The 24,512-nt window shown below is 53.4% G+C and overlaps 1 protein-coding gene and 1 long non-coding RNA gene across 3 annotated transcripts in view; one reads left to right on the top strand and one right to left on the bottom strand.

Annotated features, from left to right (window-relative positions):
* VANGL2 (VANGL planar cell polarity protein 2) overlaps window positions 1-22,725 on the top strand; it is a 28,004-nt gene extending 5,279 nt beyond the window's left edge. For both annotated transcript variants that reach the window (XM_061401488.1, XM_061401497.1), the window contains exons 2-8: window positions 9,986-10,246; window positions 10,385-10,505; window positions 12,378-12,985; window positions 13,755-13,891; window positions 14,391-14,526; window positions 18,149-18,380; window positions 19,169-22,725. In XM_061401488.1, coding sequence (XP_061257472.1) covers window positions 10,176-10,246; window positions 10,385-10,505; window positions 12,378-12,985; window positions 13,755-13,891; window positions 14,391-14,526; window positions 18,149-18,380; window positions 19,169-19,429 — 1,566 coding nt within the window. In that variant the 5' untranslated portion in view covers window positions 9,986-10,175 and the 3' untranslated portion in view covers window positions 19,430-22,725. The remainder of the gene's footprint in view (window positions 1-9,985; window positions 10,247-10,384; window positions 10,506-12,377; window positions 12,986-13,754; window positions 13,892-14,390; window positions 14,527-18,148; window positions 18,381-19,168) is intronic.
* Window positions 1,192-7,648, bottom strand: LOC133238415 (uncharacterized). Its single transcript, XR_009733527.1, has 3 exons — window positions 4,849-7,648; window positions 1,992-2,172; window positions 1,192-1,521 (listed from the first exon to the last, which is right to left on the bottom strand). It is a non-coding gene; the product is annotated as an uncharacterized LOC133238415 (long non-coding RNA).
* Window positions 22,726-24,512: the final 1,787 nt, after the last annotated feature.

Below are 24,512 nucleotides of genomic sequence, written 5' to 3'. Positions count from 1 at the left end.
CAGGGAGGGACTTGGGAGGGCGCTGCAGGTAGAGGCTGAGCACGAGGAAGGAGCAGGGGTGTCAGGGAGCGGCGGGTGTTACTGGATCCTGAAGTATTAACTGGGGGGTTGGCCTCAGTTTTCCTGCCTATGAGATGAAGCCTTGTGTGGTGGGTGGGGTTGGAGGTATTAGGGAGAGGAGAGGCTGGGATGTTAATGGGTGTTCTCAGAGTCTGGGTCGCAGATGGGACTTTTTAAAACTTGCTTTCTTTCCTCCTTCCTGGGCAGCTCCCTCCTTTATGCATCTGCCGTCTTCCCTGTGGGTACCCATCTTCTTGTTTTACTGGGCACTGACTTCCCTTCTCTCTGAATTGACCTGAAATTTCTTTCACACTCTCCAGGTGGGTAACCCTGTTCATGGGGAGATTTTGATAGCAGAGATGAAGGAAAAGGCCTGGGAGTAAATCCTACTCACACCCATTCCCCAGAAGCCTTCCCTTTTTTTAATCCTGTCTTTTGCTGATCTGGCTTGGGCAGCCTTCTGTCACCTTCTCTCCTGTGTTCTGGAGGGAAATGAGCTGGGTCAGGAAGAATCCCTCCATCCTTCTCTCCACCCTGCTTGGTACAGAGTAGAGGCCTGGTATGGCCTCTACTTAATTTCCAAGAGCACTTTGGAAATTAGGTGTTGCCGTGCCTGTCTGATGCCCCTGGCAAGGCTGGTAATTACAGACATGACAGCTGGGAACGGGCTTGGGAGAAGCGGCTTAGAATCAGCAGAGCTGAGGATATCCTGGTAATCAGGGTGGGGCAGTGAGAGGGGAGAGTGGGAAGAAGCTGGGGGCTTGAGTGGGGCGTGAGGGTTGGGGGCCCCTTCTACTGCTCCACGCACCGCTGGGCTTAGCACCTGCAGGAGAGAAGGAGGTGATTAGAGCGAGGCCCTGCCTCACTCTAAATGTGGAAGCAGGGAAGGGAAGAGAGAGGCTGGGGGATCCAGGAGCCTCCGAGGAAAGAGGCAGAGTGTGGGATGAGGGGTTTTGGCTGCTCTCTCAGACCTGGGTGTGGTCTAGGTTAGAGAGCAGCCGTCGTATAGGGGCTGAGGCCAACACGGTAGCCAAAGTGTTGGTTCCGTCTTATTCTGGGTGGGGTCTTACTTCTCACAGTGAGGTTTTGGGAACAGGGAGTGAGTGAAAGGAACTGGCTGCTCACCCTCTATTGGAGAAGGAGGTGGGAAACCAACATTTTATTGAGCATCTATTTCGTGCTTGATTCTATGATATTCTGTGTACATTATTTTGTTGAATCCTCAACCTTCTGAAGTTGTCACCATTATCCCCATTTTGCAGGTGAGAAAACTGAGGTTTAGAGAGGACCAGGGTCTCATCTAAGATTACGTAGCTCCTCAGAGGCTGTGCCCGGTCTGTCTGATGTCATTTCTCTTCCATTCCCTAAAGCGCTCTTTCCGCCTTTCCATCCTCTCATTTCATGTGTTCAGGTTTGTTCATTATTACCTTTATTCTTGAACTTGAATAGTTTCCCGGTCTCCTGAAAAGCAGACATGAGTCCAGATGTCAGCCTGAGATGTAAAAGAAGTCTGTCCTTAGAGAGGGTGTCAGTCTGCTGGAAGAATGGGGGTCTCCCGGGTGGAGCAGCTTGCTGGCACAGCCTGGGGCAGGCCTGCCGCCTGGACAGAACGTCCTCGGGGGCTGGCCTCTTCCTCTCTGCTGGGTCACTTCGCATGTGGGGGCTCCAGCACCGTGACCCATGGAGTCTTGTTTGGAAGGGCCTGGCTCTCCCTGGAGAGTTTTCTAGCAACTCCCTAACAGTATCCCTCAGACCCCAGAGAGTTTCACCAGAGAGTTCCTGGCTCCCCCACTCTGGCTAGAAGAGAGGGTGTGTCTGTGTGGGGAGTCTGGGGAGTGGGGGTGCGCAGAAGCAGGTGCTGAGCCCGAGGAGGTGTGACTGCAGTGACTTAAAAAGCAACCGAGTATGAACAGAAACACTTATTTTGTCACCTGCTTTACTCCAGGATTGGGGTGGCAGATACAAGGGTTGGGGCATGTTGAGGCTCCTCCGAAAGAGTGAAAACCTCAGGTTGTGGGTTTGTCAAGATGGAGGAGATTGGTTGGTGCTTGGGCCCTCCAGCTGGCGTGGTTTTCCTAGTCAGGAACTGGCTGATTTACCAGGTCAGAGGCCCTGGAATGAAGCAGGAGGAAAAGATTTTCAGAACGGGGAGACCCGGGTCCGCCACCCCTGTCCCTAGTCACACTGTGTCTCGCACCCTGCTGCTTTTGCCATGCAAACCAGCCGTTGTTGCCTGTGTCCCCACGCCACAGCTCTTCCCATCCACGTGCAGACCTAAGGGTGGCTGACTTCTCATCTTGAGAAACTGCTTTCTATTCCTGCTGACCCCACCCCGAGGTGGCGGCTGGGTGAGCAGGCTTTGTAGGTCTCAGGGTTAGGGGAGGTTGGGGCCCGCCTCGGAGAGCAGGCTGAGAAGAGGGTGAGGCATGGCCTCTGGGTCAACCCAGCTTGTCTGCCCGCCATGGTCCACCTTCTCCTGGCCCTGAGGACAACTCACGGGGCCTGCTTTCCTGCCTGACTCTTCCACAGCTTCCCTGGTGGGCACGCAGGGGTTGGGCCTTTGCTCCAGCTGAGGGAGGAAGAAGTTCAGAGCCTGGCAGGTGGGAATTAGGGGGCTGCTCATGGGTGAGAATTAAACAGAGGACCCAGCCACCTAGAAGCCCTGGTTCCCTTCTCACCAGCTCAGCATCCGACTCCCTTCTGGCCTGCCCCTGGGAGAGATGCCAAAGGGATTACTCACCCTTTCTGCTCCATGCTCCATCCTCCCACCCAGGGTTCCCTTCCAGACGGACTGGGAATGGGTCTGGGGGAGTCAGGGAATGGACCGCTGTGGTGTGTGTGCAACATGCGTGTACTTGTGTGCAGTGTGTTGGGAGCAGGGCTTTGAGCGCCGGGGTGGGGGTGGGGGTGCTGGCGAGAAAGCAGAGCAGGTCTCTACAGAACCTGCCTTGCCAGGGCGGGTGGAGCTGGGTGGGGCAGTCAGGAGCCATTCCAGGTTTCCGAGGGGGAATACGAGTGTGGGGGTGCACGTGCGTGTATCTGTGTTCAAGTGTGTTTGTGGACTTGGACGGTACTCAGCCTCCCCCTTGCTTGAGATAGAGGGAAGTGAGGGAAGTAGATGGAGAAAGGCCTGCCTCTGGCTCCCCCAGCTCCTTTCAGCTAGAACGCCAGCTCAGGTATCCTGGCCAGGAGCCCAGTCTGGGGCTCCCCTGCCCCTCTCCCCGGCAGGCTCCTTGCACCGGGGTCTGGTGGTGAACAGCCGCATGGGCTGTCTGGGTGACCCAAGCATGGGCCTTCCCCTGCTACTCAGCCCAGGGAGGAGAGGGATCGTGCCCCCTGCCCCAGGGCTCTCAGGATGGTGAGCTCATGTCTGGGGCTGCCCTGGGAGAGTGCTGGGTTTATAGGGCGGGGGCGGGGCTCGGTGCCAGCTTTTAGACTCCTGGGTCCAGCTCTTTCTTACCCCTCGGCCCACTGAGATCCAACTGTTCTCTCTGGCCCCCTGGACCATATTGTCACTTAAGGACATTGGGGGTTTTTTTCAGGGTACAGGAATGAGGGTGGGGGGTGAAACCCCCTTTTGGTCTAGGGCTTGGGGCTGGTCCTGGCCCACTCTGTGCCTCAGCTGTTTTTGTGGTAGAGAGAACCCAGCATGGGCCTTCTGGATGGAGGGCTTGTCCCCGATGCATGGCTAGATGGGAATGAAGAGGAAACGTGGAGATCCTCAGGCAGGAGTGGTTGCTGGGTGGGGAGGGGAAGGGGCAAGGGGCAAGGGGTTCTTCAGTCTCAACTATCTCAACAAGCTGAGGCCTGTCCAGTCTCTGTCCCTATGTCACTGGAGAGAAGAAGGGACAGGGCAGGAGCCAGTGAATTCTCTCCTGTCCTGGCCATCTTCTAGTCTTGGCTGTTTCAAGAACCAGAGTCTGGAAGGAGTGCCAGGGAGAGACCTGGTCTCACTCTGAGAGGAGCACGCCTGAGTCACAGTGTCAGTGAGGTCTTTCTAACAAGGAGGCCAGAAGGGCCTGCCTCAGATGCAGTACCAGGCCGAGTGCCTTTTTTTCTCTTGGCCCTACCTTTTCATCTGTGAAACTTGGGGTCGCACCTTGGAAGGCCTCTGCTGTGTTAGTGTTGGAGCCTACCAAGAGTTGCGTGGGTCAGCCCACTGTTCCTCCTGTGGTGGGTGGGGTGAGCATGGGGAATGATGTGGGTGCAGTCAGAGGCCCTGGCACTTCCCTCTCCTCTGTGGGAGTGTGTTAGGGGCTGCCTCCCCCAATCCCAACACCAGACACTTCCTGTGTCCACCAGTGTCTGAGAGGGAGGCCTGGATTGAGCATGCCCGTGAGACTCGGAGCGATGTGGCAAGGGGAGGACCAAGCTGGACAGTCAGCTGTGACTTGGAATCTGCCCTGCCTCCCACTAGCTGATGTCTTGGCAAGGGGCTCCGTCTCTGTGGACAGACATCTAGCTCCTTGGATACTGGGCTGGGAGGCAGGCATTCTAGAGGGTGGGCATCCAGCATTTTGGGTGGAACTCACATTGATACCCTTGGACACTGAGGCTGTGGTGGGTGACGCTTAGGGAGCCATGAGGCTGGCGGCCCACATGGCCACACCTCTCATGGGTTTTAGTGGGGAAGGGGGTGCACAGGTACATGCAATAAGATCTAGGTTCTTGTGTAGGAATCAGACACTTTTAAAAAAAATTGAAGTATAGTTGATCTACACTGTTGTGTTAGTGTCAGATGTACAGCACAGTGATTCAGTCTTCTTGAAGGCTACAGGAACCAGAGACCTTTCGTGGGCAAGGGTCCACAGACTCCTCTGCAGGAGAGGTCTGAAGGGGTGATCACATCCATTTCCTTGCATTCAAGCAGGACCACCCTTCCCCTGTCCTGGGCTGAGGAGAGGAAGGCCATTTGTTTAAAAGATGGTCCGATCAGAGTACTGCCCCTGTCAGGGGAGAACTTCTGGCTTCCTGTCCTCTTTCTCTTCCTCTTGCCTGCTCCAGCTGGAAGTTCATTCTGAACTCCTCTGCGAGTGCCTTCCGTGGTAGCACTGGTCTGGAACTCCCGGCCCTGTCTTCTGAGTGCATGTCTGTTCTGTCCTTCCCCACCGTATTCTCTGCTTGGTTGCCCTGCCCCCGCGGTGCTTTCCCCAGCCCTATCCGGGTGGTCCTCACTGCCCCCTTTCCCCACTCCTGACAGGGGCTGGGACTGGTGGTGTGGTGGCCTAGAGCAGTGGGGAGAAGTGGGGACCAGAGCCGCCCGCCTTCTGGTCCTCAGCCCGCGCCTGGCCAGAGGCTGCCGGGTCTGTGTCCAAGGTCTCATCCACCTAGGCTGCTCCTCCGGGTGGGGCAGTGGGGAAGGGTCTAGTCTTGGTCTGCCTTTTGGCCAACACCAAGCCCTCCCATGCCTCCCAGTCTACCCAGGGCCTTACTCCCTCTGCCTGTTGCCAGGTTCTGAGTGTATTTTTTCCAAAGGCCTCTGATTGTTTCCTGAAGAAACCTGATCCCAGAGCTTATACAAAAGCTGGGGCCGCCAGAGGAGAAACCCCATTCTCTCCCGCTCTGTCCCTACCCCCCCACCTCCATAACCTCTCTCGCTTTGGATGCTGGGTATGGGTTCCAGGACCTGGCTGCCATCACCTAGGCAACAGGGGGCTTTGGTTGCCATGGTGATCAATGTGGGAGAAGCTGGGCAGCGGGGACAAAAGCCCCCACATTTCTCCCCCCTGGTCCTCACCCCAATCCTCATGGGATGGTACTGAGACACATTCCATTAATTTTATTTCTGAAAGGCCTTTGGAGGGGAGAAGGGTCTCCTTTTTGTGACAGACTTTCTCTTCCTTTGCTCACTCCTCTCTGGCCTGTTTTTAACCCCAGATAATCCACGGTTGGCTTGAGCAGGGGACCGAGTCTCTGTGTTCTTGTGCCTGAGGTGGGGTTGGGGGCATGGTGAAAAGCAACGGAACACATTCCCTTTTACAGCCTCCCACCCTTTAAACCAGGGCCCTCCCTGCCCTGGACGAAGTCCGGACTTCCCTCCCGGTCCGTCATGCCTCCCATATTTCCACTTGTTGATCCCATCCAGTGATCCCCTCCCCCACCCTCTTCCCTGGGAATGCTGCCCACCCGGGAGACCCTCCAAACCCCTGATTCCTGGGTCCGATTAAACAAGGGGAACTTCTGCCCTTCTCGTTTCTCACCTTAAGTCCCTCCCCATAGCCTCTCCAGTGCTTGGGTTAGATTCCTGGGGTGCTCCATGAGACAGCAGGCAAAGGTCTCAGAAACTGGGTTCATTTTTGGCCTCTCTGTTTGGTAGGGGAGGGAGCAGCATGTTTGGGTGCTTTCCGAGTACCTTGAGCTGGGTTGGTAGGGGTGGGAGAAACAGGCCAGGGGAGCCAGGTTTATGTTGGGCCTTTAATCAGCAGCTGGGAGGAAGGTAGGGAGCTCTAGGCTGGAACAGTTTAGAACAAAGGGTTGGGAGGGGACTGGCACCCTGTCTGGTTTGAAATTTATCTGTAGGGGAAGCACAATGGCATCAGCTTCCCTCCTGGCTGTGTTTGAAGTGGTGGTTCTGATCTGCTGTGTGTGTGTGTGAGTATTTGTGTGTGTGACTTTAGTTGTACAACCAGCAAGATTTATTTATACCACCTTTTTCCCAAGTCTCAGAGGAAGTGTCTGGGGATTGGAGCAGGAGTGACCCTGAAGTCAGAGTGTATTAATTGCTTAACTTATTACTTGCTGAGCAGTTTGTTAAAGTACTTCTTTTATCCCCAGTATACTTAACAACAACCCCATGAGGTATGGATGTAAAACATCATTTCCCCTGTTTTAACAATGAGCCTACCAGGCTGCCAAGCACAGCAAAGTTAAGTAACTTGCACATGAGCACACAGCTCCTCAGTGGGAGAGTTAGGTTTTAAACTCAGATACTTGGGTGCAAATCCCAGGCTCTTTTTGCTCTTGACTCCTCTGGCAGATGTGAGAATTCAGAGAGTCTGGGTTATTGTGTCTCTGTCTAGACTTGAGTCCATGCCAGTCCTTTTCCTCTTTATTTCTCCACTTCTCTCACCCTGTCACCCACGTGTTCTCTTTGAACCTCCTGGTGAAATTGAGTTTGTAGGTGGAAGACCACAAAGAATGGGCTGAACCACAACAGGAGAGATACAGGTGATGTGTCTGAACTCTATCAGGGACGAGACCAGTAGAATGGGTTCTTGGGAGATGGGGTAGAGGAGTCCAACATAATTTGCAGATAAGAAGTGGAATAGGGCCTTGTTTGTGGCAAAGGTTTCTAGAAGGGTTTAGGGTGGGTGGGTTGAGATATTGTCTCCATTGCCTGCGTGTGTCTTTGTCACATACTTGTCTTGATATGGGGCTGTGGACAAATGTCACCAGGCCATGGAGTGTCTCCACATACCTCTGTGAGGAAGATAAATGAATGAGGTAGCATCTATTTCCTCTCCCTGCAGTGTTTGCAGTTTCCCCGAGAGTCAGGCGGTATCAGTTACTAGCCGTGTGCCAGTGGAAAGGTGGTGGATACAGGTCCATACCAATCATGGTTCTTATTCTGAAGTTACTGATGGTTCAGTTCGGTTGGAGAAAAGTTAACAACTACATAAAGCAAATTCATTTTAGTTCTTAGCATAATTGACCTTGTGGCAGCACTTGACCTGGCTGATTTTGTTCCTACCTTGAAACAGTAATTCTTGGCTGCATGAGAGCCCACTCTTCTGGTCTCCTTGCTCCTCTGGCCTCATGGCCTCACCCCTTTGCCTGTTCTGTGTCCTCAGACATGTTTACATGTTGGGGTTCTAAGGGACCCCCTATTTAACCCTCTCACTGGGTGATCCCATTCATTCCCTTGACCTTGCACACCATCCATACCTCCAGCTCAGACTCTTTTCTGAGTCTAGCTTCTCTGACACTCAGCTGCCTGTTTAACTGCCTGTCTCACGGCCATGAACTCAGCATGCCGGAAACCAAACTCACCAATTCCTCCCCAGCCTTCCCACCTGATAATGGCACTGCCACCTTCTCTCATGCTCAGGCCAGAGATCTTGATGCTCCCCTCCCCCTCCGCCAGTCCAATTAAGTCCTGCTGGTCCTGCCCAACATGTGTCATGAATGTGACCATTTCACACCTCCTCTGCTGCTCTGCCCCATCACTGCAGTCACCTCCTTCCTCGTCTCCCTACTTCTGCCTTCCCTTCTTTCCAGTCTCTGTCTGGAGAGCTAAAACCCTTCGCAGGCTTCCCACTGAATTAATCCAGCTCTTCCCCCAACCCGGGGCTTCCCCCGTGGCTCAGCAGTGAAGAATCCGCCTGCACTGCAGGAGTCACAGGAGACGCGAGTTTGATCCCTGAATCGGGAAGATGCTCTGGAGGAGGGCATGGCAACCCACTCCAGTATTCTTGCCTGGCGACTTCCATGGACAGAGGAGCCTGGTGGGCTATAGTCCATGGGGTCGAAAAGAGTCTGACGTGACTGAGCAACTTAGCATGCATGCACACTTTCCCTGACCCATGGGGTTTGCAATACCCCTACCCCTGGCCACCTCTTCAGCCTCACCTTCCATTAGCCTCTCCCTTCCTCACACCCAGTTGGCTCCACTGAGCCACCCAACTCTCTGCTGCCTTTGGCCTTCCTGTGGGTGGCTGTCTGCTCTGCAGGCTTTCCCCTCCACTCTACCTGCTTAGCCCCTGTGCTCCTTCAGGCTTGGTTGGTGTTTCCTCAGATTTTCCAGAACCACTCAGTTTAAAGGAGCCCTGCTCCCCAGGCTTGTCTGTCATTCTGTCCTCATCCTTCTCCTTTCATCACTGATGTAGTTGGTTGTTTATATGCCCCTGTTTACATGCACCAACCCTGCCGGGCCGTGAATCCGGGGTTTCTTCCCCACTGTACTCAGGGCTTGGCAGGGGATATGGTTTCTAGATGGGGCCTAAACAAGAGGTGATGACTCAGTGAGTGAAGGTGGGAAATAACTGCTCAGTGCCCAGGGATGTACCACTGGGTGCTGGGGGTGAAGGGGGCTTTTGTGAAGGGGTCAGGGCTGGGTTGTGAGGTGGTAAGCAGGGTTGGGTGAGAGTTAGGGAGGACGGGAGAAGGAGAGGTCCTTTCCTCTGCTGAACTGGAAGGTGGAAATGTAGAAGAAAGACGCTGCCCCTTGATCCACAGCCGTCAGACAAGCTCCTGACATTGCCTGGTTCAGGATGTCAGGTTTTTAGAGAACGGTTTCTGCTTACCTTCCCCTCCTGCCCCTCACCACGTGATTTGTAGTTTACATTCTTCACCCTGGCCATGTGAGCACATTTGTGCATGCGCACAAGTTAGGCCACTCACAGACACACACACACACACACACACACACACACACACACAGCCTTAAGGGGAGCAGCCAGCTTAACCTCACAGTAACTGTGGGTATGTTTGACATACATGCAGGGGAGACAACGCCAAGAGAAGCAGCCGTAGGCAGCCCCCTGTGGGCACTCAGACATTAAGAATGGGAGGAGATGAGAGGCCTGGGGTAGCCTCTGGACTGAAGCTAGCTGCCTCCTGCTGTGGTCTACGCTGGGCCAGCCAGTTGGCCTGGCCAGAACCCACGTTCTCCAGTTCCTGGCTGAGAATAGGAAAGTGCTGCCCAGCTCTCCCCTGCAGGGGGTCCAGAGTTGGGTCATTCTGGGTGGCCTTTGCTGTCATCTTCCCCCACCCTGGGGCACAGTCTGGGGCTGCTCTTTCTAGGAGGCAGGGCAGGAGGAACTGGGCTCACTGGAAAGAGCAGGAGCTTGGGGGGGGGGTGCATTCTCAGGTGGGAGCGAGGCTCCCCTGAGCTTCCTGCGGCTGCTTCCTGGGCACGGCTTCCCTCTCTGCTCTGACCCCACAGAGAGCTCCAGCCCCACCCTGACCAGCTGCTTCTTTTCCTCAGGAGCGCCGCTTGATTTTCTCTGAGACAAGCCCACCTGTCCAGCAAAATAGAGTCCCTCAGGGTGACGGTTGATTTCCTGAAGGTGCCCCTTGGCCTGAAGAAGCCGGTGCTGAAGGAGGTGGCAGGGGGGCCCCCCAGAAGGCCCCAGCCTGTGGCCCTGGAGCGCTACAAGGCGCGGCGTTCGGACGCCATGGACACCGAGTCCCAGTACTCGGGCTACTCCTACAAGTCTGGCCACTCCCGCAGCTCCCGCAAGCACAGGTGTGTGTGCATGAGGGCTGACGCAGGTCGGGGAGCGGGGTGGGAGCACCACAGGGCTGGCGGGCTGAAGCTGGCCGTTGAGAAGCACGGGTCCTCCCCTTGACCTTCCGTGCCCTTTCCCCTGGCCTTCTGCTGCAGGGACCGCCGGGACCGACACCGCTCTAAGAGCCGAGACGGAAGCCGGGGGGACAAGTCGGTGACGATCCAGGCTCCAGGGGAGCCCCTGCTGGACAATGAGTCCACGAGAGGGGATGAGCGGGTGAGCGTCATGGGCTGAGGTCTGGACCAGGTGTTTCCACTCGGATCCCTCGAGAAGCTGGAGGTCCATCCAAAAGGGGAAGGGACTGGCAACCTGGCCTCTTTCGACAGAGAGAGGAGGGCATTTTGGGTCATACTTCTGTTAAGGGTCCCAAGGTAGGACCTCGTCTCAGTAGAATTCTGTAGAATCTTGGTAGAATTCAGAGATCCCTTTGGAAGCAGCAGCCTCCGTCATCTTTTATGACTCATGTGACCCGGGCTGTGTAATGGGAATTGCCTCTTCTCTGGGCTCACGCCAACCAGTTAGGGCACTGGGAATCTGGAGTGGGAGGACGGTGGTGGGTGGGGGCTGGAGGTGTGGCAGCCCAAAGTTTCCCTTGGGCACTCTGGTGCCCTCTGGTGTCGGACTGTAGAATAGCACCCGCTAGTCAGAGGGAGGAGTTGATGGAGAAAGGGGAGGAAGTGAGCTTGGGGAGATGGGAGGGGGTTTTCTGCTGGTTGTTCTTGCTCCGGCCTCTCTGGCCCACTGTGTGCCCCTGGCAGGGAGGGCAGGAGGCAGCGCCCAGTGCTAGAAGAGGGAAGAGGCAGGATTTGGGGTGACTGAGGTGGTCCATGCCTCCTTGGGAGCATCTTAGGGAGCTGGAGACCTCATGAGACATCTCTATGACCGACCCTGGGGATTCCTGGGGCTTGGAAGCAGATCAGTACCTGAGGAAAATGATCTTTCTCCCTCTTTCCCAATCCCGTCTTCTCCCAGAGACCTGGCCTCCTGAGTTCTTGAAGTGAGCCTGATCAACTCTTCTGTTGTTGGGGGGTGTGCCCAGGCTCTCGAAACTTGGAGCACATGTGTAGGTCTAGTGGCTGTGGTTACTCACGGGTTCCCTGAGCTGAGACAGGCAGTGCCTCCACTTTCCGCCTTCTGTTCAGACTCCGCTTTCCTTGGGGAAATGCCCATGTGGTGGGCATTCAGATGGGCCAGAAGAGCCAGCCAGGCAGACCAGAGACCCAGAGTGGCCCTGAGTCTGCACCATGTCTTGCATGCCCTGCACTAGTCTCTCACCTTCCCCATCCCTTCTCAATGTCCTCTTCTCTCCCCCATGCTGCCTTGGTCAGGTCACTCCCTTAACCAGATACTCGAGTACCTCTCCGTACTCCGAGGATAGGTACTTATGGCCTACTCTGGCCTTGGGCTTCCCAGGTAGAACCCCAGTGGTAAAGAACCCACCTGCCAATGCAGGAGATGTAAGAGACTCAGGTTTGATCCCTAGGTTGGGAAGATTCCCTGGAGGAGGGCATGGCAACCCATTCCAGCATTCTTGCCTGGAGAACCCCATGGACAGAGGAGCCTGATGGGCTACAGTCCACAGGGTCGCAAAGAGCTGGACATGGCTGAAGCGACTTAGTACAGCACAGCATGGTTCATCCTGGCCTTGCAAGTGGGTTGCTTGAGCCTGCCTGCTTTGCCTGGGAGTCTGACCTCAGATCCCATTCTCTGACTTAGCAGCTCCCTGGCGTCTCTCTTGGACCCTCTGTTCTGAGGGTGTATGTGCAGGTTTTTCCTGGTTGGCTGACGGCAAGAAGCTCCCCGAAGGCCCAGGTCTCAGATGTGCCATCCCTGCAGAGGCCAGACTTGGGCATGCAGGGAAAGTGTTAGTCTCTCAGTTGGGTCTGACTCTTTGTGACTCCATGGACTGTAGCCCGCCAGGCTCCTCTGACAGTGGAGCTCAGTAAATACTTGGATGGCTGCGTGTGTGTTGATTACCCTCTTTTCTTCTCTCCCTGCTTTGCTGTCTGTCTTCTTCCCACTCACCTCTTCTCCCATGTCCCTGCCTCCTCCTCTTCTTCCCCATCACCACGGCCGCTCCGGCTGTAGGATGACAACTGGGGGGAGACGACCACAGTGGTAACGGGCACCTCGGAGCACAGCATCTCCCACGATGACCTCACGCGCATCGCCAAGGACATGGAAGACAGCGTCCCTCTGGACTGCTCCCGGCACCTGGGTGTGGCGGCGGGGGCTACGCTGGCCCTGCTCTCTTTCCTCACGCCTCTGGCTTTCCTGCTGCTGCCCCCACTGCTGTGGCGGGAGGAGCTGGAGCCGTGCGGGACGGCCTGCGAAGGCCTCTTCATCTCCGTGGCCTTCAAGCTGCTCATCCTGCTGCTGGGCAGCTGGGCCCTGTTCTTCCGCCGGCCCAAGGCCTCTCTGCCCCGCGTCTTCGTGCTGCGCGCCCTGCTCATGGTGCTCGTCTTCCTGCTCGTCGTGTCCTACTGGCTCTTCTACGGTGTTCGCATTCTGGACGCCCGCGAGCGCAGCTACCAGGGCGTGGTGCAGTTTGCCGTGTCCCTGGTGGACGCCCTGCTCTTTGTGCACTACCTGGCCGTGGTCCTGCTGGAGCTGCGCCAGCTCCAGCCGCAGTTCACGCTCAAGGTCGTGCGCTCCACCGACGGGGCCAGCCGCTTCTACAACGTGGGCCATCTCAGGTGCCGGCGCGTGGGGACAGGCAGCCCGGCCTGGGGCGGGGGCGGAGGGGGCTGCAGGGCGCAGGGCGGCGGGGTGTGATGGCGGGCCGGAGGTGGCGCGCTCGGAGGGCTGGGTGGGCAGTTGTGTGCTCTGCACATTCTAGGTTTTCAGCAGTGTTTGCTGCTTGATGGTGGGAGCATGCTGAGGGTCCTGGAGCAGATAGGGTGGGAGTTAGGAGCTGGGAGTGAATAGATGAACAGAGATTGGGGATCTTATAGAGGGATGGACCAAAGACGAGATAGGTGTGATTCTCTGGAATCACCACGTTTCTAGCTCTTGGAGGCACAGCCTTTTGAGGGCACTCAGTGAGCAGTCACTGAGATGAGCTGGCCAGAGGAAGGGCCCCCCCAGGGAAAAGATGATGAGGAAGGTTCTTCGGCCCCCCAGACTTGTGGGCAGGAGGCCCCCCTGGCCACCCAGATTGTCATCAATCCTGCAGGGAATCTTGAGGGGAATGCTGGAGGGGAGGAGGTGACCCCTGACTGGGGATCCTGGCCCCCTGCCCTTTCTCCCCTGGGCTTCAGCACAGCAGGGAAGGAGTAGCAGGCCCAGCCCTGGGGAAGGCTTAGGGGCCTGGTGAGTAGACCGCAGGCCCTGAGCCAGGCTTCTTGGAAGCAGCTTGTCCCGGCCCTCTGTCCTCTCCTGCCCTGCTGACCTGCCCTGCTGTGTCCCTCCCCTGCACCCCTTGTCTGTCTTCTCTGCCTCTCCTTCCTGCCGTCTCCCCCACAGCATCCAGCGTGTGGCAGTGTGGATCCTGGAGAAGTATTACCATGACTTCCCTGTCTACAACCCTGCCCTCCTCAACCTGCCCAAGTCCGTCCTGGCCAAGAAAGTGTCTGGCTTCAAGGTGTATTCCCTCGGAGAGGGTGAGCGGCCCTGCTCCTTGGCCTCCTGGTCTCCTCCCAAGCAGGACTCCCAAGTTCCTGCCTCCCGTTCCTCTTTCTCCCATCTTCCCGTGCTTTCTCCTTCCTCGGACTGTGTCCCAGCCCCTCCTGTTCTGTCCTCTCCCTCCACACCAGGTGGCTGGTTTTAGCTGCTGAGTCTGCTGTCTTTCCCTTTATGCTACGGTGTGTCCCTTGCTCTGGTTCCGCTGTGTCTGCTCCTCAGCCCTCGCTCTCCGAGGCCCGAACCTCCCGCCCTGGGGAGAAGCCCATGCGGGACTCCTGCTCTCTGGTGCCCTCCTGGCGGCCTTCCTGTGGGCCTCGCCCAGACGTTGTGGCCAGGAGGGATGGGAAAGGGGGGTGTTTCTGGGGGTGGACACGGCTTCCTCTGGACATGTCGGGGGGCTGGCCCCAGCCTTCCTGGAGTGGGAATCAAGGCGGCGCTCTGAAGGGACCAGCCTCTCTCTCTCCTGCTTCTGCGCAGAAAACAGTACCAACAACTCCACGGGTCAGTCCCGAGCTGTGATCGCAGCGGCGGCCCGCAGGCGGGACAACAGCCACAATGAGTACTACTACGAGGAGGCCGAGCATGAGCGGAGGGTGCGCAAGCGGAGGGCCAGGTGGGTCTTGGGGAGGAGTGGGGCTGGGGGGCTGCTGGGGAGGCTGGGGAGAGGAGGACCACCTAGCTTCTGTAACTGATGATGATGTGGATGTGATGTGTGCGTTCGTTTTCTGTTGCTGCCTTAACAAGTCACCATGAACTGGGCGCTGTGAAGCAACTCACACTTATTGTCTTGCAGTCCTGAGAGTCAGGCGCAGGTGAGCTGAACCCTCCTCCACTCAGGGTTCACGGGCTGAAATCGAGAGCAAATCTAGTTTTAGCCCGAGTCCCCTTCCAAGCTCACTGGTTGCTGGCAGAATCAATTCCTGGTCACCTGGACCCATAGGCAGTTTTCCTTGAGGCCAGCAAGACCAGGTCTCTGACTTCTGCCACCAGCTGGAGAGTAATCTCCTTATTTTAAAGTCAGCCAACTTGGCACTTTCATTACCTCTGCAAAACATACCAAGATTATTGGATGACCAGGGGACGGGGATCTGGTGGAGGTGGATGGGGCCTTCTGCCTGCACAGTGGGGCAGGGACCGTTAAAGGCCGTGAGCCTCCCTGGCAGTGGCAGGGACCGAGGCTGGACCAGCCCTCCTTCCAGGAGATCTTGGAGGCTTGCTCAGCAGATGGTACATTTTTATCTGCAAAAAATGAGGTTCTAGTGCCCGTATCTTGGTAAATTCTTAAACACTGTCCTCATGCTTCCTTTTTTCCTGTTCACATTGTTATGTGAATGCTGTTCATGCCTGAAGATTCTTTCTTGGTGTCGACTGCTTGCCAGGGCCCTTCATCTGTTGGTATTTCTACAGGGGAGGAACAGAGGGTCTTGGGACTCAGCCCTTCCTCACACATGATCTCCAAGCTTCGAAGGAGGAAGGTAGCCCTGACCCTGTACCTTCTTCCATTGAGTCGGTGATGCCATCCAACCATCTCATCCTCTGTCATCCCCTTCTCCTCCTGCCTTCAATCTTTCCCAGCATCAGGGTCTTTTCCAATGAGTCAGGTAGCCAAAGTATTGGAGTTTCAGGTATACTGGAGTTTCAGCTTTAGCATCAGTCCTTCCAGTGAATATTCAGGACTGATTTCCTTTATGATTGACTGGTGTGATCTCCTTGAGGGACTTTCAAGAGTCTTCTCTGACACCACAGTTTAGAAGCATCAATTCTTCAGTGCTCAGCTTTATAGATCAACTCTCACATCCATACATGACTACTGGAAAAACCATAGCTTTGACTTATACGGACCTTAGTTGGCGAAGCTAATGTCTCTGCTTTTTAATATGCTGTCTAGGTTGGTCATGTGGACATGGGTTTGGGTGGGCTCTGGGAGTTGGTGATGGACAGGGAGGCCTGGCGTGCTGCGGTTCATGGGGTTGCAAAGAGTTGGACGCGACTGAGTGACTGAACTGAACTGAAGTTGGTCGTAGCTTTTCTTCCAAGGAGCAAGTGTCCTTTAATTTCATGGCTGCAGTTACCATCTGCAGTGATTTTGGAGCCCAAGAAAATAAAATCTGTCACTGTTTTCATTGTTTCTCCATCTATTTGCCATAAAGTGATGGGACCAGATGCCGTGATCTTAGTTTTTTTAATGTTGAGTTTTAAGCCAGCTTTTTCCCTCTCCTCTTTCACCTTCATCAAGAAGCTCTTTAGTTCCTCTTCACTTTCGGCCATAGAGTGATTTCTGATTTCTGCCAGAAGGTGCAGAAAGTGGCAGAGATTGGCCATAATCATGCATATATCGCCTCCCTCCTCTCCCCCTAGCCTACCCTCTAAGTCACCAGGGAGCACCAGGCTGGATTTCCTGGGTTATTCAGCACTTTCTCACCAGCTATCTGTTTATGCATGGCAGTGTGTATATGTCAGTGCTACTTTTTCTGTTCATCCCACTCTTTCCTTTCTCCAGTGTGTCCAAAAGTTCATTTTCTATATCTGTATCTTCATTCCTTCCCTGCAAATAGATTCATCAATACCATTTTCTAGATTCCATATATATACATTATATACTTTATTTGTTTTTCTCTTTCTGACTTACTTCACTCTGTATAACAGGATCTAGGTTTAGCCACCTCTCTAGAACTGACTCAAATTCATTCTTTTTTATGGCCTAGTAATACTCCATTATATATATATATACACACACACACACATACATACCACATCTTTATCTCTGTTGATGGACAAATAGGTGGCTTCCATGTCCTAGTTATTGTACGTACTAGTATCTACTATGAACATTGGGGTACATGTGTCTTTTTGAATTATGGTTTTCTCAGGGTATTCACTCAATAGTGGGATTGCTGGATCATATGGAAGTTTTATTCCTAATTTTTTAACGAGTCTCCATACAGTTCTCTGTAGTGGCTGTATCACTTTACATTCCCACCAATAGTGCAAGAGGGTTCCCTTTTCTCCAGCATCTGATCCTGTTTTTACACGAGGCTGCTGTAGATGGAAGATCAGCAGTCCCATTTCTGTGACATTGCAGCAAGTCTCCAGTTGCTGTGGGAAGGAAGCTGGAAAAGTTCCTACCTCCTCTGCCTTCTGCCTTGACCATGATCTCTGGATCTCCTGGGCTGCTGCTACCATAGGGGACCCTTTCCTTCCACATTACCTTGGTTGTAAACAAGAGAAAACTTTTCCCCTTGTTCACCTCAGACAAAGGGATCTTTTCTAAAGGAACTTTATTGAGACCCTCAGGGAGACAAAAGAATAAACAGAGATACAGCAGAATCACACAGATCCACATGTGTACTTGGCCCAGAATGCTATCCTAAGCTACTTGAAGTCCCCAGGTTCCTGGGTTTCCCCAATACTGGTGTTCGTTTGCACGTCTCTATACTTTTAATGTAAACGGGCTTCTTTTTCCTGCTTCCTTCTTACTAACATATTTTTGAGATTCACTCTGTCTGTATATCTGGTTTGTTGCATCTTATTGCTGTCTAGTACTCAGAGAATACTTTCAACATCCTGACCAGTATTTGGATGATAGTCATTTGCCTAATTTTTTTCCATTTTGATGAATAAGTAGTATCCTGTTAACGTTTAATTTTCTTGGTACTGTCTAGTAACAGTGTCGTCTTTTCTCAGCCTTTCAGGTCTCTTATGAATTATTAGTTCACTTCCTGGCCCATTCTCTATTATGTTCTTACCTTTTCCCTCCTGATTTGTAGCACAGTGTTTTGCCTTACCTCTGCCCACCCCAGGTGTTAGTTAATGTTGCTCATGCTATCACGGTTGAATAGACATGTGTGATTTTGATGTAGTTATATCTAATAATGTTTCACCCACTGAAGTGCAGTTCAGGGGGGCTCTTAATTAAGAAGGCTTTTTCTAGGGTTCAATCTATAGTTGTCTCTCTCTTTGACACTGAATTGTCCTCTATGGGTTGTGGGCTGGGCTCACTGAGCTCTACAGCTGTTTCCTACTTCTAGAGGGGTGAAGACCCTCTTCCTCCCACCCATACACATGCATTCTCATATGCACAAACACAGCCTCCAAAGCCTGGTTCTTGAGTCCAGATGAGAGCCTATAGCTTCAGGCAGAGCACAAAGGCCTGACCTCTCTCAGGCTGCTGAAGGGCTGAAGCTGGGGGGAAGATGAGAGGTGGGAGCCTGGTCCACACCCCTTGTCTCCCCCAGGCTTGTGGTGGCAGTGGAGGAGGCCTTCACTCACATTAAGCGGCTGCAGGAAGAGGAGCAGAAGAACCCCAGGGAGGTGATGGACCCCCGGGAGGCGGCCCAGGCCATCTTTGCATCCATGGCCCGTGCCATGCAGAAGTACCTTCGCACGACCAAGCAGCAGCCTTACCACACCATGGAGAGCATCCTACAGCACCTTGAGTTCTGCATCACACACGACATGACGCCCAAGGTCGGCCCACCTGCCCCAGCATCCTTTCTCTCTCCCTGACTCTGGCCCCTTCCCTTCTGCTTCCTCTCCCTGATTCTTTCACTTCCTTCCCTATCCTCCATCCCTCTCCTGTCCCTACCTCCTTACAGTCTCTCATCCCTACTCCATCTCCTCCATCTCTGAATGGGGTAGCATTCTTAGGTGCTGAGAAGAGGGAGTTTGCAGACCATTTGGGGAATAACTGAGACCTATTTCTCCTCTCTGTAGAGGTTCCAGAATTTTCAGATCCAAACTCCCACCAGACGTTGTTTGCTGTATGCTCTTTTTGAGCCAGTTCCACCGTCCAGTTCTGTGGCCAGCTTCCTAGAATTGCCTCCCCTGAGCCATCTTTGGGGAACAGGTCACTACAGATGTTGCACTTCAACTGTGAGGCCTCTAGCTTTCTGCTGGTGCAGCTCTGCTGAGTGCTACCCACTCGAGCAGAAAGAGGAAGGAGGACAAGGGAGGGTTTTCCCAGGTCGTAGCAGGTACCTGGGAAGAGCAGGAGATGTAGGGGTCAGGAGAGCCAGTCCTAGACCTGACCCTGCTGAGCCACACCACCGCTGTGGGCTCCTGCTCCTGCATTGATAAACCAGGGTCCCAGGCAGATGATCTCAGGCTCTTTCCTGCTCTAACATTCTGAGATCGTTTGCATAGAGTGAGCTTGGGACATCTTGGTGGTCTTTGGAAGCTTTACCCCCAGAGGGGTAAAGGGGAGGTGGGTAGGTGGGAGGGAAAACTTCCTGAGAAGTCCCCTTTCGCTTCCTCAGGCCTTCCTGGAGCGGTACCTGGCGGCTGGACCCACCATCCAGTATCACAAGGAACGCTGGCTGGCCAAACAGTGGACACTTGTGAGCGAGGAGCCGGTAACCAATGGGCTCAAGGATGGCATTGTTTTCCTCTTGAAACGCCAGGACTTCAGCCTGGTGGTCAGCACCAAGAAGGTCCCATTCTTCAAACTCTCCGAGGAATTTGTGGACCCCAAGTCGCACAAGTTTGTCATGAGGCTGCAGTCCGAGACCTCAGTGTGACTGCAGCGGCAGAGGGCCTGGGAGGCGCGGGGGGCTCCTGCGGCGGCGGTGGGGGCGTGGCTCCCAGGCCCTGCCGCGTCCCCGCCGCCCTTCTTCCTCTTGCTCTAGTGTTTTTTTTACTTGAATTACCCCCCTCCCCGTCCCGTCTCCTCCCCGGTCTTTACTTACCCCATGCGAACCTGGAGAGACCATCCTGCCGTCAACAGTGCCTGGGAAGTCCCCCTCCCTCCTCCCACCCCCTCACTTTTGTGTCACTCCGGGCCCTGCAGTAATCAGTGCCTCTCGTCCTCTCCTTTCCCTGCCAACAGTCTCTTCTGGAAGGGCCCGGCAGAGCCCCACTCGAACCCAGGTTCTTAGAGCAGTTCTCTCCAGTGGTTCCCCAAATGATTTCTTTGGGGGTTGCTGGGGGGCGCAGATCTGACTCCAGAGAGCCACAGTGCCAAACCCCCGGGCAGTGCTGCCCGCAGCCTCCTGGCGGCAGATGGACCTGCTCCCCCGTTGGCTCACCCCACCTGAGCAAACCCGGAATTCTTAAGCAGGGACCCCCCTGTGACCTCCCACACAACCCGAGTTGGAGCCTCCCCACCAGGGTTGTTTGCTTCCAGCTCTTTGAACCTCTTCCCCATCCACATGTTCAGAGCAGGGGAAGTTCCTGGGCCCTGGGGGGCAGTACTTTTCTTCCACGGGGTCTTTCCTAGGCAGCCCCTTGGGGAAGGTCGGGAGAGAGCCCTGTGAACATCGCTGACCAATACCCTCTGAACTGCCCACACCTTTGCTCCCACCGTGCTGGGGTGGGTCTCCCCCTTCCTGGTGAAGGGTGCCACGTGGACTTCTGTACAGATTTAGTGGCTTGGCTGGACCCTGACCCACCCCAGTGGTCTCAGACAAACGTTTTTCTTTTCTTCACCAGCCACCCCCCCGCCCCATTTTGCTGTCTCTTCTCTCAGCTCCAGAGACCTGTTGCCTCATCTCTTTTTGGGGGGGTAGCCAGCAGCTCCTCCTCATCCCCTGCCTTAAGTCCACTTCTTTGCCTCAGGGGTCTCTTCTCCTTGGCTGGCCAGGGTCCCCCCGCCCCGTTCCCTCTCTGCCTGGTTTTCTGGGCTCTGGTCTCCCTCTGTAAGGGGTGAGGGACCAAGATTGCTGCCTTTGTTGGGTACTTAGCCCCTCACCCCATTTAGCTTCCATAGTCTTTGCACCCAATCTGAATTCTTGAGAGGTTCACTCTCATTTTGAGCAAAAGTTGCTGGCCTTCTAATACTTAATTTCACTGTAAATCTGAGCCTTGAAATCAGATATCCCTAAATGATGTAGTTTTAGCCAAGGGGAATAGAACTAAGGAGTACTCACACACCTCCAGCCAGCACCCAGGTCGGGGAGTGTCCTCATGGCCCGGCTGGAGCAGTCCCTGGGCCCGTCCTCAGAGTAACTCACAAGGCCCCTTTGTAGGCCCATCTCTCCCCTGGAAAACTCATTGGTTCTTGCCTTGCAGAGGGCACCCTGGGATAAGACCCCCATTGATCTCTTACCGGAGAGGCTTCTTCTCTGTATTGGCAACCCTGGGTGTGATGGAGCCTGGGGACTGTTTGTCCTGCCGTCCTTTCTGGAAAAGCACATCTGTCCACACACCACTTCCTCGAGAAGGGCTCTTCAGCCAGTGCTTACCTTGTCTGCACATGGGTGGGTTACACGGCTGACTTAGGCAGGGCCTGGAGGGCAGCCTTGGGCTGGGGCTGTGGGTTTGAGGGTAAGCCCGAGTGATACACATCCTGTCCTGGGGGTCTGGGAAGGTATTTTTTTTTCTTTTCTTCAAAGACCTGGTTTCAGAGGAATCCCTTCTGGGTCACATTTCTAAATACCTCACTATCCTGGAAAACGGGGCCTGGATGGTGACTGGGGTCACTGCCGTTGTGGGCAGGAGTGGGATGTGGTGTGGTTTGGGGAAGAGTTGGGTGGGGAGAGGGAAAGTATTTGTGATCATAGTTGCTGCCCTAGATGAGGGGTGGGGGAGTGTTTATTTTAAGAACCTGCCATGTTTTTTAATCACTGTGATTTTTTCATTCCTTTTAACTAAAACAAAAAGGCATTCCCCCCTCCCGCCCCCCAACTCTCTCTCTAAGCACTAAGGGCTGTGACTGAGACTGGTAGTGTTTTGGTCCTTTGCGTCAGAACTGTGGTATCCTTGTCTTCTTTGATTACTGTTATTGTTATTTTTTAAAATGTCAGGATGAACTGTCATGTGTATGGCTGTGTTTGTGTTTTGCTTCTCCTGTATGGGAAGTTGTCTCCATACTGTGAACTGAGGTAGGGTTTGTAGCTGCCTCGGTCCCTCTGACCAGTGTCCCCCACTCTGTCTGTCCCATCACAGGCTGGATTTTCTCATCCTTCCCTCGTGGAGGTGTGCCCACCCATTACCACCCCCACCCCGCATACTGTCATCACGGATGCTGTGGCTGCGTCTCTCCAGTGCTCTTTTCTGTGGCCCCATGGCGTCCTAGCTCGTCCCCGCCACAGCTCCCAGGCCTTCCTTTCCACCGCCTGGGAAGGCCGGTGGTCCTCTCCTCCACACCCGGATGCTGTGCCTCAGTCCTGCGCCTACCTCGCCACTCTGCCGCTGTCCCCACTGGTCCCTGTCTCTTCCGCTCCTGTTCGTGCTCTCTATTTCTGTTGTTTATTTCCCTTTCGCCTCTCCTTTTTTCTTCCCACCGCACCCCGCCCATCTCAGCCCTTTCCTTTTCACTTCCCCTCCCCACTTCAGTCCTGTTGCCAACCCTGTTGCAATACCTGTGATGAGACATTGGGATCCCTTCTCATCTGAAACAGCTGTTTCCCAGAGTTGAAGCCTCTGTCCTTCTCTTCTGGGCCTGGATGAGCTCCCTTTGCCCCTCTGTGGTGTCTGTCAGTCTGTCTTCTCTTTCTTCTGCCTTCCCCACGGGGCAGCATCTGCTGATGGAGTTGGTCCTGGTGTGTGATTGTTGTGATTTGTTCTTTTGTGTGTGCAAGGAAGGGGGCTTTTTGAGTTCCTTCCAAGTGAGATTGTAAATGTAGAATTTTCCACTGTTGGATCTAGATTTTTTTCCCCCCTTTTTTTGGGTTACAGAGCTGAGACCTTGTGCATGCATGTAGAAAGTTGTAAAATGTAAATTCTTTTTTTTTTTAATATATAAAAAGCTTGTTTTTACAGTTTGCAGTGGATCTAAACATTATGGCAATTTTAGGTTTTTTTTTTTTTCTTAAACATAGGAATTAAAACTGTACAAATTTTTTTTTATATATAAAATAAAGGCATTTGACTTTTGTGGGGGCATTCTGTTGTTTTTTTTTCCTCTTCTTTTTTTTTTTTTTAACAGGAGTGAAAGGGGCCTGAGAAGGTCAGGGAGTGAATGTATGTTCCTTGTTAGGGAGTGCGTGGGCCAGGAGGGGGCAGTGTGAGCTCGTCACTGCTCCACCCTTCTCAGGGTGAATGAAAAAGGAAGCTGCTTATTCTGAACTCTGATACTGAGAAGAGAAACACTTGGGAACGTGAAGACTTAGCTGTTCTCTGGGTGGTTGTCAAGATAAGGAGGAGGGAAAGATTCCTTTCTGGGTAGATTCATGGGAATTTCAGAGAACAGTTGATGATTTCATTCGATAGTGACAGCCTCTCACATGTTACTAAGACACATTCCTGAAGTGTATCTCATATTTCTAAGGATTGCTTTATTTCTACCAGTATCTCTCTAATCTTTCAGATACTGTACAAAAGAATATTCCAGCAGGAGTCATTTATTTAAAATGGGAATTTTCAGTTGACACTGTGCTTGTAATCAAGCCCTGGAATTATTGTTGAGAGATGAGGGGCTTTCTCTCAGCTCTACCCAGACCCAAGCTTCTCTGTGACTTTGGCCAAAATGCTTAGCACAGAAAATTCTTTGTAAGGTTAAAAATAAACAAACCAACAAATGTAAACATCCCTGTGTGAAGTTAACCCATTTACTACTAGATTTTGTCCTCTTCTCCCCTGCCCCCTCCTTTGCCATGCTCTGAGGATGCAAAGACCAGAGTCTTGTCCTTGTCCTGGAGGAAGATCTGAGTTACAGGGAGGTGACAAGCCAGATAACCTAACACAAGACTGTGTGGTCTGTTCTCAAGCAGAGCACAGGTTAGCCCTAGCAGGTTTCCAAGGAGCTCAGAGAGCCTACCTTTAAGAAATTTAAGTAATTTGTTTAAGAACCAACACCAGTAACAGTACTTTCTTGAGGGGAGGGACTTTCTCTACTTTGTTCATATTCCTAGCATCTATGTCAGTTCTTCACGTACAGTCAGTGTTCAATTAAAAAGTGTATTGAATGAATAATGAATTATAAAGAACTAATGATACAATTTGTGTGCTGTGTGCTCAGTCACTCAGTTGTGTCTGACTCTTGTGCCACCCCATGGACTCTTGCGACTCATGCAGCTCGCCTGGCTCTGGTGTCCATGGAATTTTCCAGGCAAGAATACTGGAGTGGGTTGCCATTTCCTCCTCCAGGTATCTTCCTGACCCAGGGATCGAACCCCCATCTCCTGCATCTCCCACGTTGCAGGCAGATTCTTTACCACTGAACCACCAGGGAATAGGGACATGTTAAAAAGGATCATATATTTACTTCTCCCTTTAAAATTGCAGTCAGGTCTCGTGAGAATGAGTTAAAAAAAATTTCTGGATTTCCCTGGTGGTTCAGTGGTCAAGAATCCTGCCAATGAAGGGGACATGATTTGATCCCTGGTCTGGAAAGATTCCACATGTAACTAAGCCTTTGTTCCACACCTACTGAAACCCATGTGCTCTAGAGCCCGTGTGCAGCAACGAAGACCCAGCACTGCCAAAAGAGCAAAAATAAATGTAAAAAAATTTTAGAAACTTCCCTTGAAACTATAGCCCCTCATTCTCATGGCTCTGTTCCTTCTGTAACTAGGCTTTTAATTTCACGTACTGTTTTCATCTCAAACTGTTACTTCCCTGGTGGCTCAGACAGTAAATCGTCTGTCTACAATGCGGGAAACCTGGGTTCAATCCCTGGGTTGGGAAGACCCCCTGGAGAAGGAAATGGCAATCCACTCCAAT

This window comes from Bos javanicus, chromosome 3 (genome assembly GCF_032452875.1).
Source record: "Bos javanicus breed banteng chromosome 3, ARS-OSU_banteng_1.0, whole genome shotgun sequence".
Classification (NCBI taxonomy): Eukaryota; Metazoa; Chordata; class Mammalia; order Artiodactyla; family Bovidae; genus Bos; species Bos javanicus.
This window is presented reverse-complemented; position numbering and strand designations above follow the sequence as displayed.